Source organism: Nipponia nippon, unplaced genomic scaffold, assembly GCF_047370975.1.
Source record: "Nipponia nippon isolate SJK-2023a ecotype South Korea unplaced genomic scaffold, ASM4737097v1 scaffold_4, whole genome shotgun sequence".
NCBI classification, from domain to species: Eukaryota; Metazoa; Chordata; class Aves; order Pelecaniformes; family Threskiornithidae; genus Nipponia; species Nipponia nippon.
In genome coordinates, this window is record NW_028262358.1 from 39210552 (window position 1) to 39226772 (window position 16221).

The window sequence follows — 16221 nt, forward strand, 5'->3', positions numbered from 1 at the left end:
AAAGCTGTCAATGTAAGTCTGATGCTTCATGTATGACATCCAGAGCAGAAGCACCTACACATACAAATAATGCACTTAAGAGCATTGAAAGACAAGATCTTAATCTCAAGAAAAAAATGATGTCTCTCCAATGTGTCAGAACCTCAAAAGTAATTGTGAGATCTGACAGGGCTGCTGGTGATTCTCTTAAAGACTCTTTATAGCTCCTCTTAGAGGGGCCTTGGGCTGATTCATGTTGATCGTGTCTGACAGCTAGCATTTCTGTTAATAATAATCATAAATAAAGTGGACAAGGTTGCCTGACCTGAAATGAGCATATCTATAGTGCCATATCCATTACAGCACAGTGGATCTGTGACCGCAAATCAGGAAAGGTCCAATGCTCTTGACACTATGTATTAAAATAATATCTATCTTTTAAGAGCTCAGAATCTTTATCTGCTATCTTTTTCATTAAAAAGTGTTCCTTAAGAGAGAACATTCACATTAGAACAGACCTATAGAAAGGAGATATTACAGAGGATGAAAGATTGCAAACCTTTGCATTCCTTTTGTTTATTATGCAATAAAAATATATTTGTGAACAGCTCTATTCTCCCTTATATCTCAGCTCCTCCTTCATATTTTCCTGCATTGAAGTCATAATCCTGGTTTTATGCCATCATAAATCTGACGACATGTGAAAAATTATACTATTATCAAACACATCAAAACAGAATTATGATTTCATGGCTGCAGGACCAAATGCAAACAGGAGCTGCGTTATAAGAAAGTGAAGCCTTATTAATTTCTGGAGAGTGGTTTGCTGCCAGAGATACGGCAGGTAGTAAAGATTTTTTTTTTTTTTTTTTAATTTGCATAAAACCCCTCGTTGTATAAAATCACAAATACAAGTACACCTCATTCAAAACAATACAGGAATTACTTGCAGATATAGGGAATCACTCTCAAAAGTATCAGAAATAACACACTTAGAATCTCTCCACATCAGGTGACAGGCTGAATTAAGAGAGCAGCTTTGCAAAGTATTTTGAGGGAGGGCAACATGCCAGGCTATGGTTAGCCCACCAGGGCAGGCAGCTTCCAGGGACATAGGCCCTCTGCTGAAAACCCTCCGCCCCAGAGATTCAGGTCCAGCAATGGGTAGATATGTGCAATGTTGCTGACCAGGGAGAGAAGAACTAAACCACACAAGAAATTAGAATAAAGAGATTAATCTGTCAGCCAGCAAAAAAAGCTGTATTTGGTGAAAAACACAGGCAGATGTTACACAGCAGTGAAAAAGCAGCAAAACTTGGATTCTCCATGTTTCCTGCTAAGGAAAGGTTCCAGCTCGCCCCCTCACTCACTGCCTTTGCATATCTGCACAGCACAACAAACCAGCATCACTGCTCTGCCAGGTGGGCCAAGGGTGGCTAGACCATGGAAAAGCCTCTTCTCTCCAGGTGTGTCTTCCAGACCACTACAAGAGCAACCTGAAACCTGAGTCTCCAGCAGTTCTGTCTTCCTAAGTCTGTTGTCACAGCCACCGACACAATGTTCAGTCCTACACAGTGGTTATTGAAAGCCAAAGTTGTAAGCCGAAATATAACCCTGATATAAAGTACAACACACAGATCTGAAGCTCTTCTGTAACTACAACACAATGTTTTCCTCGCTCGTACCTCCAAGCCTTGTCCAGCCTCCAATGTGCTATCTAAGCAGAAAGACGTGAAATGAAACAACTAGTTTTATGAGCATCAGAGTAAACAGATCCTGGTCTCCTACTGATTTAGATTTGGGATGAACTCTGGAGTCCAAAGAATCTGCAGGCTCTGCCTGAAACTCTTCTCAGAGTGTTTTTTTAAAGTATCTCTCCCAGGGAAGGGGGGGTGTGTTCTGTAGTGTCTAATAAGGATAAATCCACATTGCAATTTTCTCTCTGTTCCCTCATCTGCACTGTTTTCACAGAACTTGATACTTTTTTCATCTAAATGTCCTGTGGAAAAAGTCCATATCATATGGGCAGCTTCTCCACAAGATAGGATCCAGTTGACAGTATACACCCAGAAGCACAATCTCTGTGGACAGCTTTGTTTTCTTTTTCCACAACATACAAATTATCCTTCTTTTTCTTGCAAGTTACCATTAAAAAGTTTATATTTGAAAGGAGCTATTAAAAGAACAGCTCCTCAGAAAGAGGAAAACCAATTTATTGCCACATAAACTGAAGGGATGGGAATGAGGTTTTCTCACAGGATGCAAAGTTAACTTCAGAAAGATTATTTCATCCCCTGATCTGTGCCTGCACTATGTAGAGTGAGCGCTTTCAGATGCATCCTCTGAACAGGTACAATAAGCCATGCACTTACGGATATGACTTTAATAGCGGTATCTATTGTATTCACATCTGTTCTGCACATGTTCTTCCTGCTATCGCAGTCAAGAGCATAAAGAAAGGGAGAGTTACACATTACTCAGTTCACTGCAAATGAATCCCAGAGGTGAGTGTCCCAGCAAGTGGGAATGGCTGGTGAATTAGGAACTCTATCAGAATAACACATTTTGGACAGCCAGCGCTACTGTAGGATAAGTAGCCACTGATATTTCACATACCTTTGCACATCGGTTTCAATGCCAATGTGCATTTTTTTCAAAAGTAGGTTAGGCAGGACTCGCACTTCAGGTTGGGAAAACAGCACCCAGGAAAAAGGTGAGGTGACCAGCTGATAGATGCTCCCCATCCCTGTCCTGCAATTTTCTGAAACTCGTTCTGGTGGGAAGACGTACCAGTTGCAACTGCACGGACTCTTGGTATGACCCAGAAGGCTCTTGCTATCTTATTAAAAAGTCCTGATGTAGTGTGAAAGCTACTGGGGATTATATCTGAACAAAGATGAAGTCTTTCTGATCTTTTCTATGATCACTAAAAAGGTTTCAGATTTGCAAGTGCTTCAGTGCAGTAGTTCCCATATATTATTAATTAATATAATTTATTATTTGTTACCAAAAAATTACTTGGAAAAGAAGGACGCACAACTCAAAAGTTAAAAACAAGAGTCTCAGAGGCAGGATAACATCTTTCAAGGGGCACAGGCACAACTTTGATCCATCTTCTAGGTGGGAAGAATGAACTCAGCGGTGGTTTCAGCTGCGGGGCATCTTGCATCTTTGGGCATCCAGAGCACACAAGGAGCAAAAGTGGGCTCACAACAGATACTGCTATTCAGCAAGACTCTGGTCTTGTGCTGGTACAACACAAGCATACCAAGAGGGGAGTCCGTGCCCAAAGTGCTTAACAGTTACATTTCACCGCCTCACAAAGGCAACTTTCTGGAATCAAATCAGAAGAATATTTGTATAAATAAATACTTGGATGTGGCTGCCATTTGGAAATACTAACCAGTTTTAGGGATGTTATTCTGTTCATGCAAAGTAAACCTAAGTGAAATGGGTGAGGGGGAGACTCCACTGCAAAGGCAATGCAACCACACAGTATTTGTGCATGTTGCAAAATGAAGAAACTCGAACCCTAGGACACTTACCCTGGCCTCGCTTCTCTGCTAAGTGATATAGCTGGTACTGAATTAGCTCACCGCTAGCCTCCCCACCATGTACTAGTTATCTGCTTTGGTCTGCATCCCTCTTTCACACCACTGCGAGCTTACCTGCATTTGATCGTTTCTTTGGATTTTTGAGACTTCGGCACCTGCCGCTCACAGAGCTGCTGTTCTCGCTCATGGAGTCTTGTGCTGAAGAGGCACTCCCCGTCGCCTCGCTGTCCCTCATCATGCTCTCGTAGCCACTGCTCCCCCCGCTGTGGTAGAAGAGGGCTGTTTTCCCCATGGCGGGGGGCAGCTCCCCGCTCAGGACGCTGCTGTTGTCGCTCCCATGACCACTGCTGCAGCGGTGAGGTTTCCGAGGAGGGGTGATCTTGCTGTAAGGAGAAGGCAGCATGTGAACAGCTGGCTTCTCCTCTCCAGGAAGCCCCCCATGCTCATCTGCCTCTGAGCTTCCCCGTGGCTGTAAGCCTCTGGCACCGGTGCTCCCTTGGAGCAGCTCCGAAATCCGCCCATTGACAGCCCGAAGGGGCAATTTGGAAGCAAGGCTGGAGCCCCGGTTTCTGCTGAGGGACTGCGTTGACCAGGACATGTTCTTCCCACTCGGAGGCAAACTGGAGCTCTGCCCTACTGACTGAGGCAGAGACTTGGTCGAGAAGCTGAGCGTTTTGGTGGCAGAGGCAGACAGGCTGCGGGCCTTGGGACTTGCCAGCAGGAGCTTGCTGACCGCAGAGATCTTTGACTGGCTGGCTTTCGGGGAGGCACCTGTGGACTGGGAGAGGCCCGAGTTGGTGGGTGAGGACATGACACTGCGGCTGAGGCTTCTTCCAGCCCTAGGCATGGTGGTGTCTTTGCCAGGGCTCATTTTGGAGCTCACAGAGGACAGGCTTTCCGCTCTTTCCAGCGACAAACACTCATAGTGGCTTCCTGTGGACCTCCCAAGGGAGTTGGTCCTGCTGGCGAGCTGCTCCAGTTTGGCACTGAAGAGCTTGCTGCTGCTGTTGTTGCTACTGCTGTCGATGCCAGGGCCCTTCTGTTTGGCATTCAGCTCCTCGGGGAAGCTGGCCAGGAAGGACCCGGGCTGGCTGGAGGGACTGCTCGTGGTGCTGCTGGCTGCGCTGTGCTGGGGGCTGGCCCTGTTCTTTTGATCCAAGCTTGACTTTCTCACCGGTGGCAGAGGAGGGGTCCCTTTGGGACGAGTGAGGACACAGTGTTTGGGAGAGGCCATTTTCTTTTCAAGGCTAGCCTTAGAAAACTGGGGGACGGCAGGAGAGGCAACTCCGCTGGTGTCAGTGGCAGTAGGATGGAGGTGACTGTCAGGCTCCTCCAGCTTGCTTGCCTTTAGGAGCCCTCGAGGGAGGCTGCCATTCTTCAAGCCATCACTGGAATGAACAGGGCTTTGGGTTGCAGAACCAGACGCTGCCACCTCACACCCATCCACAATCCTCTTTGGACTGTCAGATCCTGGGGAGATAGAAGTGTCCCCGCTGCTGCTGCTGCTGCTAAACCTGTCTGCTGAGGACTGCTTTGTGCTGTGTTCGGGCTTGGCTGAAACTGTGGCCGTGTCAGGCCTTGGCCCATCACTGTTCCCAGAGCTGTCCTTTTTTACATCTTCTTCTCGCTTCAGCCAAGGGTCTTCAAATTTGTTATCCTTCTTAGCACTGGGTTCTTTCCCGTCATGGGGATGAGCAACCTTTGGGTCTGCAGTTACTGTCGGTACAGCGTCATCAGTGTCTTGCACTTTGAAGGGATTAACGGCAATACATGGATACACGGTAATGTTTGTCTTCATTGGGATGTAGCCTTCACAGCTGCTGAGGCTTGCGGTGTTTTTGATTGTGACAGTAGTTTTCCCTAGAGCTGATATTTTACAGCCTTTGATGGGCGGTACTTTGCCGAAAGCTTCCTCCCCCATTTCTGACAGTATAAGCATGCTGTCACTCACTGGCTTCTGTTTGTCAGTTACACAAATCATGCTGGCACTTTGTATGGTGCTCGCAAACTCGGAGACAGGGGGTTCTGCCATTGCTTCCCCATGTCCATAGCATGCCTGGGCTATGAAGCTGTGGCACGACTGTTCACCATCACTCCCTGTGCTCATTTCACTCAACCATGAGCTGATGGATGAGCGCCTGCTGCCATCATCCTGGGATTTGTCATCCAGGCCCAGCTTTGGAAGTGGAAGGAACTGTGTGATGCTGACTTCGGACACAGGAGCTGCACTGGAGTAACATTCAAGATCTTCAGATATGCTGCTGATAATACTGACTGGCCTAGACCCAGAGGCCAAAGCCTGCACAGAGCAGTCACTGTTAAAACTGATGATACTGGTTGGGCGCCCATTGTCAAGGACTCCACTAATGGTTAGCTCTTCTACAAGGGTGAACACCAGCTCGTCCTCTCCATTCAGCTCTAACGGCTGCTGCACAGTCACCATGGTGGTGCTCAGAATCTCCTTCTTGGATTCTGGAGAAATGCTTTGTTGCCGATCTTCATCGAGAATGGTGTCTTCAAAATCCCCATTGCTGGAAGACACTGATTTCTTCATGATCTGAGGGCTCATGCCTACAGGTGGGGTCCGGATTTCTGGCTGCAATAAAGACTCACTAGATGTCATCCCAGCATCCTTACTCAGGGAAGCTAGTGGGGGAGTGGAGCTGGGAAGGACTCCCTTCTGTGTATAGACCTTACACCTCTGGGAAGGAGAAGTTGGTGGCTTGTACTCAGATGTCTTCGAGAGGCTTGCAATGCCAAGCCGGGGTGAACCCATTGGACGAGGTTTGCCTTCCACAAATCCACAGGTGTTGAGACTTTCTCTGCTGCTCTGCAAGCTGGTGCTGTGTGCTAACTGACAAGAGCTAAGCTCTTTACTAGAGCTGCCTGTTACACTCCTGGGAGAAGAAGGAGTTGAAACATTAGTAAGAGCTCCAGAAGGAACCGGGGAGTGATTTCTCTTAGTTTTGCTGGGTGTTGCATTTATATTTTCTTTGGCTTCTCTATCAGGATGCTGACATTCTGGCATCGTATCTTCCTTATCTGACTCTGGTAAGTGGCTAAGCTCTGCCAGCTGGCTTGAGACAGAGCACTTAGACATCTGGTCTGAACTAAACTGAGCAGGCATCTCTTCAAAGGGAAATTTGTCGGTCTCTTCACTGCCATCTATGCAATCCAGCCTCTCCTGGAGCTCTGCAAAGGTGTTGCACTTCAGGCAATCTCTTTCAGATGTGCTGGGCCCTGATTCACTAACTTCCTCCAACCTGCCCTCGGTTTTGGTCTTTTGCAGAGCAGGAACTATAGGAACAAAGTCAGGGGGACCCTCATTATCTGTCAGTTCCTTATCAGAAAGGGCAGTGCCATTGGGGCCAACGTAAATCACCGTGTCACACGACTGCTCACTGCTGGACGAATAATCTGGATCATTTGATAAATGCAAAATAGGGAAGTCTGGGTCAACGGTGTTTCTAGAATGGAAAGGCCTCAGCTGGGTTGGCCTCCGCATCCTGCCCTCCTCACAAGAGCTCTCTCCTCCAGAAGAACTCGATGTGTACTGCAGTATGAGAGAGAGAGAGAGAGAGACCGTGACATTTCAGCATTGCAAACAGGTCCTTGCAAAAAGGGCATACACAAAAAGGTCACAGTCACATCTAAACTGGGAAATCTCTAAACTAAGGCACAGAGCCCTGAAGCTTCTTATCCACAGTCCTACAGCAAACACACAACAGTGTTCAATGGAGAACCCAGTGCCCCAACTCGGTGTCCCACTCGAAATCATGAGACTTCCAAAAGAAAGTACTGAACAAATGGATTAGGATCCATCACTTAACTGAGCCTGGCCAAAGAAGTCAGATATTTGGCATAGGCTTTGCTGATTTTGTGTGTGTGTGTGTGCGCATGCACGCACGCGTGTGTATGTGAAGAGGAACAAGAAAACTCATTACGCAAATCAGGCACAGAAGATAAAGACAATCCCTGTTTGGTCATACTACCAGTGTCTGGAATTGTATAAAGTGCATGCAGAGGTCTCTGGAGACACACTGCTGTGATGGTGTGTGGACTGAATCCCTTCACTTGTCTCTCTTCAATTCACTGACAAAACAAAAATTGTCAATCCATAGGCTGTCAATTTAAATGAACCGCATAAAATTCACTCATTGTGCCCAATTCATACCATAAGCCGTACAGAAGGAACCAGGACTCTAAAACATGAAAGTGGATACAGCCCATCTCTCTGCTTCTTGGAAAATCTATCACCCGTATTTAGAAGCAGTGGGAATAAATGGGGCATCAATGCTGGCAATGGACACACTGCTTTGCATTTATTTTGCTCCTGCTCTCTCTGAGAAGCATAGAGAATCTAATTCTTCATTAATTCCAATTTCCTTTAACACTACAGCAGTTTCATTCCTTATTATTTCATTAGCACTAAGAGCATAACTGAAAATAAATGCTCTCTGACAGCTATATCATTAAATGAGGCCAGCTTACAAACCTGCTACAGCAGATATGTCTGAACTCACTCCTCTGTATCTGAAGCTGAAGCGTTTACCCCCCCCTAGTCTCTGCTATGTGCTCTAAGCCACTTGCCTAGGACAGGGTACATACAACCCACACACTTTGGAAATGATTACTGATTTTGTTATATGCTGCTCTACCCCAACAAGGATCCTTTAGGGACCTTCTTCCTCCCTCCTCCCCATTACAAGAAGGGAGTTATACGTTGTCTTACCTTAGTTTTCTTTTTCTTCATCCTGAGGACCCTTGATGCAATCTGGATGGTGGACAGTGTCTCAGCGTAGTTCCCCGCAGCAGCTGAAATGTGAGCTATCATTGTGGTGCGGCAGTTCATATTCCCCAAGGACTCCCGAAGCAACATGGTGAGCTTGCTGTCTCTGCAAAATAAAATGAATTAAGGCTACATTAGCGAGCAAGGTTTCACTTTGACATCGTGATATGACTTGGGTCTCATCAAGATTTTTCTCCTCTTTTTAATGGAATCCTAATTAGTTTCCTTCCTCAGGTTTGCACTATGTTGTGTCTGCAGCTGAGGATGCTGAAAGACCCTGGACTACAATTTAAACTTCTTTCCTCTTCCCAGTTCCCCCCTTCTGTCTTCTTCCGGCCTCAGTCCTTCTGCACTCTTACCACTGCCAATACAGAGATGCAGACCAGCGTTGGAGACTGTTACAGAGCCACTGCAGCAAACATCAAACTGCTGCCCTTTTCCAGTGCACAGTGTGCAAGCAAACTGTGGCCCAGCTCTGGAGAATAAGAGTGTAGTAGATTAGATTAGAGGACCCAAATTTTTTCTTGCCTTCTAGGGCACTGGGTAACTCAATAATAATAATAGTTAAATCACTGAAATTAATTTTGGATTATGCTGGTGAAATACAAAACAATCAAACCTTAAGACTTTGCACAATTGTTCTTTCATATTAGATCTTTTCTTCCACTGAGACGCAAATCAAATTTTCTGTTCTTGCCATTTACTCTATTGTTCAGCATAGGATAGCTTTTGAAATGCTGATGCCTTATTGTGGGGCTGTCTGTGACTGGACTAAGAATATGAATTTTAACAGCATAATGATGCATGTACAACACTTCTGTGGTGGTCATCTAATCCTGTAGTTAGAAATGCATGATATAATTTTTAAAGAGAGCTTTAGCTACAAGGTGTACAGGTCAACTGGATGGTTAGCTGGGAAACGGCATCCTCTTGAAGAGACCCTCTCCTAAACTAAAGATTGTGGATGATAGTTACATATGGCTGAAAGCAAAGACAGCAACAGCCTGATATTTACCTATTGCTAAAGGAATTGTTTTCACTCTTGTAATGATAGCAATACGTTCAGTGGCTGGGGATCAGATTTTTGGGGCTTGCTGTTCAATATCTGCTAACGACCTATGGTGTGTGTTGTTGTTGGACCTGGTTGTCCACTTAACATTTCCAGTTCACAGGAGTTCTGCATAAAGCTGCAACTGCTGGGAACGGAAGCTATGCCTACTGGATGGGACTGACAGGCAAACACCAAAATTCTTGAAACTCTTTTTGATTGAGTAAACAACAGCATTGGGAATGTATATTTTGATGTATCTAGCAATAAGTCTGGAGAGCTCATAAACTGTGCTTCTCCTGAGATTTCCAGTACTTGTGATTTCAGCCAGGCTAGCAATACTGGAAGTAAAACATTTTTTGTTTCAGGATTTCTGCTTCCATCTGCTCCAGACACATTGAAGACAGTCTGGTGTCTTTGAGAGTCAAACAAACATCCATAACGACTATACTGAGACAGCCTCACTCATTTCACTTGTGACCTAAGGCTCCTTTGAATCCACAGATCCAGAGCTAATAGGCTGCTGCATCTCAGGTTAGTGGCCCTCCTTTCCATCAAGGAATAATTAAGATGTCAAATTTTGTACATCAGTTACTGCCACTCGGAAATTTTTAACATCTGCGCAGAAATCAATAGCAAGCCTTTCATTTGCTAGTGCTTCTATCATAGCAAAACATGAGACGACAGGGGAAAGGGCAAAAGAATACATTCTGAACATGTCGGTCTCCTGAGAATACATAACCCATGCAGCCACCATCAGCACACTGCGGCGGGTCTCCTAGAGGTATATGCATTATGAATATAAAATAATCTGTGCCATCTGCCTTGTACTGAAATACACACTTGCACGAAGAATGACGATACAGAGGAAATACCTATTCTATAATTCAAATGATCCTCTGACATGCATCAGATAGGAACTAAAGGGCAGATTTGTTTAGGATTAAAGCCTGAAACCTAGCAGCAAAAGAGCCCAGCCAACACTGATTTCTAATTTCAGAGTTTGCTCATTCAGCACAGTCTGCATCTTCACTATCAACTTCACTTTGCACCCAGACAAAATAACTAGCCTCATGTCACTATTGTACACTGAAAAAGAACATAAAGAGGAAGAAATTTGCTAAACACAGATTTTTGTCAATTCCGGACATTGTCATAAGACAAGTTCACCTCTTCAAGGTTCACTGATCTCTCACAATAGCACCTACTAACTTCTAAAGGAAAGAAAGAAAATCAAAGAGAACATAATAACACAAAAATGTGTGGCTTAATTTTTAACTCAGCCTATCCTCATCAAGTAAAATATTGGTAAAATATTTTGGATGTCTCACTGAAATTTGCTTGACAGACAGTGTGAGACACAAAGTAGATGCTTTGTTCTTCTGAATGCTGACATGGCATTTCTGCCTGAAAACAAGAAAGGCTCTGAATTGTCTCATTAGCTGATTCATGAGCTGGTATTTGCAAAAGCAAAATTTCCTGTGAAAGCAGAAGTTTTACAAAGAGAGGGTCTGCACTTCTGCACTGGAAGAGCTTTGAGGAGAAAGACCTTTGTTGATCTTCTGGCTGTGTAAACTAAACTAAGACACGGGAAGTTTTGAAGAAGCTCACAGAAGGGCTGCTGCTCCTGGGTGCATGTTGCTCGTTGTATTAAGCAGAGGCTGGCTTGCAGAAGGCCCCAGACTTCTCATAGCAGCACAGTGAAATGCACCAGTCTTTATAGCAAATGGGAGATCTTCAGGAATGCTAATGGTCCATTTCTATTCTGCTCCAAGAGCAATAAAATGATATGCCAGAGCAGCACGATGACCCCATTTTATATACCTGTCTTCATTTTAAATGTATTTCTATCCCATCCACTAATGTTTTTATAGTTTAGGAAATTTACCATAACCCATCATGAATATGGGGATATAATACACAGAGAACAATGAAGGTGGGGTCAGGATACCACACTTCAGACTCCAAAGCCTGTATACCAGTAAGTCAATTCTGCAGCCTTTTCAATTCTTAAAAGTTACCTCATTTTTCTAACTGCATCACTTGTTCTAATAAAATACATCACCCTTACTTGTCAACCTTTTCTTGCCTAAATTTAGATCATCATGCCTACAGCAAAATACTACTAAACACTATTCATATATCCCACACAGGTAAAACCCCAAAATAAAGTATGCAAAGCTCTACCTCTGGAAAAGTCCAGAGGCAGGAGCCCTGGGGGCAGGAAACTAAACTCGGATGTCTCTAGGAAGTATGTCAGCAGGTGCAGTACAGAGGATCCGGAGAGGAAGAACTGTGCAGATTGCCAGGCAGAAAGCTCCAGTTTGTTTCATGGAGCACCAGTTCGTTTCATGGATTAGCAGCCCTCCACGTGGAGAGGAGCTCTCTCTTCTCCTTCCTGCTCCCTTGCCTCCTCTGTATTTCCACCCTCTCACATTACAGCAGCTACAGGAGGACTTACAGTGCTATTTTCTGAATCTCTCAATAGCTACCATAAGGAACCCTAGCAGGTATTAAACCTCCCCAAAAGAGATGTGGCAGTGCTGCAGTGAGCACAGTGTTCTCTACTTCTTTTCTTCTTCAGTGTAAATTAGTCCTTTCACTTGCTCAGTAAGAAGGAAAAACGTAAGAAGGAAAATCTTCATGCTCCTCTTATACATATCTGTATTTTCCTTCCTCACGAATGATTAATTATACTCAGATTCAAACAATACAGAATCTTACATTGAAGAATGAAGTACTCAAGATCATGATACATTTCCTTGGACATTGCATAAATCCCACTTGCCTATGTGCATTAAGTCAAAGTCTTTAATTTCATGACTGGATACTATTTTTCCACTAGACCCCTGCCTCAATCACTGCACAGGACAAACAGTGCTCACTGAACAAGAAGTTATTCAGTCTTTCATTTAATCTTTGTCTTTTAATGTGCAGACTTGTGCCTTATCTACTGTTAGGACTATACAAACTGAGCTCTGAATCCAGAATGACTGATTTCTTCAAAGGTTCTTTTTTTTTTCCCCTGCGGAGCTCATCAATGCAGTATCTAATGAATGCCTCTGAGGTGAGGTATATAATCCCCTGGTAATACCTGCAGCATTGAAGATTTCACTAAGTACAGGTGTTTGGTGTGAAGCATTGCTCTTTCAGAGTACTGAGCATTATATAGTCTTTTATATTCAAAGTAGAGCTAACTTTGACTTCTCTTGCAGAGAAAATGGGGCAGCTGGTTCTCAATCTGGGTACCCAGAAAGCCAGTATCATACAATTAATAGCCCATCTAAAAATTTTAGGAACACATTGGCAGAGCCAGTTCTGAAGGTGGTACCAGCTCCCTTCAGAATACCTCCCTTCTTTTACACAGCCCTCGGTCCCATTTTCCATATGCCTTCCAACTTCTGCTACAAATTACGGAAGGAATTTATTGACAGCGACCACATCACTGTACAGTCCTGATTCATCTCTAAAGCAGGTCCTTTATCTGCCCTGAAAAAGATGATAATTGGGGGCGGGGGGTAATACTGCAAAGACAACACAATATATAGCCCATGGGGCCAAAGTAAGTTTGCCAGGACAACCTTCATTTTGACATTTCCTGCTCCTGTAGCAATTGATTTCACAATCTGAATGCTCTTATTATATATATTTTATGTAATTACATGTGTATTTGTGTTTACACTTCAGTGAGACATCAGCAAGCCTGGAACCTTCCTACCTATTAAAAAGCCTCAGCTGCTGAACTAGCCGACTAGCTGGCAGCAGCAGCCGGCTGCCACCATTTGTATGGACAAGTAGTAGAGACAGAGGAAATGACTCACAATTTACCATGAGGTTTTGCTAGTATTTTCTGCCTGTAGAAAAACAGTGAGACTCAGGAGCATCACAATCCTCTCCTGTGCTGTAGGAGAGCTGTGCTCTCATGTGTTCACATCCTTTTTGCTATGCTCTTCTCTCATCAGACAATCCTGTTCTCTTCTATCAGTGTCTATCCTGGGCTTTCCTCATCCAACCTTCTAACTCATTCTCATTCCCATACCATGATCCTCACCTCCAGCTCCTCACCTAAACAGCCCAGCAGAGCTCCATTTCATCCTGCTGGGGTCTAACCAGCTACACCAGACTTTGCCAGCCTCCAGCATTACTGCTAGACACTCTCCCACTACTAATCTCCTCTTTCCTCACCTCTCGCTCCCACTAACATCCTCCACTGTCACTGTCTGACCTCCAAGGCCCCTCTCCCCACTCGAGGCCCCCCAGCTGCTCACTAATACCCAGCAGAGGAACCCCATAAGGCTGCCATAATTTGGCATGTCTGACTGCATCATGCTGCCCATGTGAGCCGCAGGCCAGGGTGAGGGGGCATAGCATGGGCAGTGCCTTCCTGGATCTTCCTCTGTCAGGTCCTTTAGCTTTATGAGAATCCGTGCGAGCAATGTGTTTGCAGTGAGCTACACAGAAAAGAGGCAAACGGTAATTGCTTTTGTTTAGGGCTGCAAAACAGAATTCATGAATAGAAAATGAAACCATAAGAATAAACATTGCACTCAGGAAATTTGCAGGAGTTTTCGTTGCCCAGCATCTCGTTCTCTGTATGGGAGAGGCAAACACAGGACTATTCCACAAAAGGAGGGAATACTGGAGAGGAAGATCCAGTTAAAGTCTTGGAACAATGATTTTTCTGTGGAATTATTTAACCAACTATATTATATGCTTTGTTTTGCTTCCCCCCCCCCCCACCTTAATAACAAATATTTTCTTTGTCTTCTCTTTCCTCTCAGCCCACTGCTATGAGGATTTTGGCTATTCAGTGACGACAGCAGCTCCATCAGGAATAGAAATAATAACACTCCACAAGGGATACCATACAGTATTATAACTAAGCTTGAGGACGTGCAAGGGTGTGTGTTTGTGCTATTAATCATATACCTTAGTGTCTTCCTAGGCACTTGGCCAAAAGGAGAAAGTTATCAACTCCCTCAAGGTGTTATTGTTACACGATCAGATGATGTATGCCCTGAGGTGTCTTGTAATCTAATTATTTATAGAGGTATGTCAAAGGAAAAATCTCAGTAACTATGGCAGTTAGTTTTGATCATGAAGTCTTAATTCTGCTCCCTTGTGCTGATGCAATGCTTTATTCATGGTGATAAACACTTGGATAACAAGGGACCCACATAAATACTCCATTTGGTTTTGGCTCTTATTGCATGGAAAATAATATCTACAGAGGACAGTTTACAGCTTAAAAGGCACAAACCCAATAGCGGATTTAACAGGTGTGTAACAGCTGAGTTCAGGATGAACCAGTATAGTTTGCTTAGCTATGTCTTTCCTTGCTGTTCATAATTTTGATAGAGGGAGAGAGGAAATGGGAGCAATGTGTGCAGGCACAGGCAAAATGAGGCCAGGTGGAGTGATAAAGCCCTCGGTGCTTCAGCCATGTAAGCCTGGCTTTGTTAGCAGAACGAAGCGAGGCAGTTGAAGAAAGATGGGTAACGTGTTGCACCTTTAACCTGGGGAATCCTTCACCTGGTGAAATGAGGCATTGGGGAAATAATGAACTTGTTCCAGGTGGAAGCTGAATAGCCTTAAAGGGAAAATTAAGCAAAGTGGAAATCTTCGCTGCCACTGCAGTTCGATATCTTGTATGAGGTACACTAGAACAACCCAGAAAGCTGTGCTCACTGCAGAGGGGCAGGGGGAGCCAGCTGAAAGGACTACACTGAGCGGATACTGTGCTCAGGTTCACGTACTGGAAAAATCACAGCCACATCTGGAAGGGATGTGACACTGCAGCACTCAAGAGCAGGAGAAAGGTGTTGCAGCCAAGTATGGGATAACAGGGACTTATACTTGAATTCTAGTATTTCAAAATGTGTATAAAATGTAGGCGGTTCCCCCTATAGTTCTTGTCTTTTAAGAGCCTAACTATGCAAATTTCATATTGCAGAACAATCCTTGTGCCTGTGACAACACATGAGCATGTGGCAGATGCACGAAATAGCATCTTTTGTTTGTTTTCACCAAAGACAGAAAAGAAAATTAATGACAGAAGTACCGAGTCCCAATAGCTCCAGCTACTCTGACTCGTTGAAACAGACTGTCCCTCTCACCATAAAAGAGGCTCATTCAAGAGCTGTAGCTTTTGTATAAAAGTTGCTCCCAAAGCTGATGAAACTTAAACAGTCTACAAAACAGCCAAGGAATATATTATCTAAAAATGACATAAAATGCCCCACTCTTTGGAGGTCCCGCTGACTGATCTTACCAATTCAAGCTTGTCCGTAATAGAACTATCTCACAATAAAGCAGTCATTATCACACCCCAGCTCCACTTTTACCTACATATTAAAGAGCACCATGGTTTCTGACCTTGCCAGCCCAGGTCTGAGCTGCACACCACTACACTAGCCCTGGGAAGCACAGAGAAAGATGGTCCCTCCATCTTCTCATTTCTGCCTTGTGCCACCAGCGGAGCTAAAGCAGCACGGGCTTCATTTAAATAATTCAACCAATGAGAGAAAAAATTTCCCCGCAGTCTTTGCCCCAGCTATGTGAATTTACGTGGTTTGGTTCAGGTGCATTTCGCAGTTTGGCAATATCAAACTGAAGACATAAACCCTTATTTACAGGTCAAGGTGTTACTTAAATAAGAACTCAGAGATCCAGATGTACTTTAAAGTCAGAGCAAGAGCAAGTGTTGGGGTGGGAGGGAGGTGGTGGTTGGGAGGGCAGCTCTGCTGGAGACCAGTGACAGTTTCAGAGAGGACTGCACTGAAAATGGACAAAATGATCCCTCTCCCCTCTGTACTCCCAACTCATAGCACAGAGCCAAACATCATTCTCAA

At 44.5% G+C, this 16221-nt stretch overlaps 1 protein-coding gene across 1 annotated transcript in view; it reads right to left on the reverse strand.

Moving 5' to 3' along the window:
- Window positions 1–16221, reverse strand: part of KIF26B (kinesin family member 26B) — a 307647-nt gene that overhangs the window by 20353 nt on the left and 271073 nt on the right. Inside the window, exons 11-12 of the mRNA XM_087776470.1 lie at window positions 8266–8428; window positions 3648–7086 (exon numbers count right to left, since the gene is read on the reverse strand). Coding sequence (XP_087632596.1) covers window positions 3648–7086; window positions 8266–8428 — 3602 coding nt within the window. The remainder of the gene's footprint in view (window positions 1–3647; window positions 7087–8265; window positions 8429–16221) is intronic.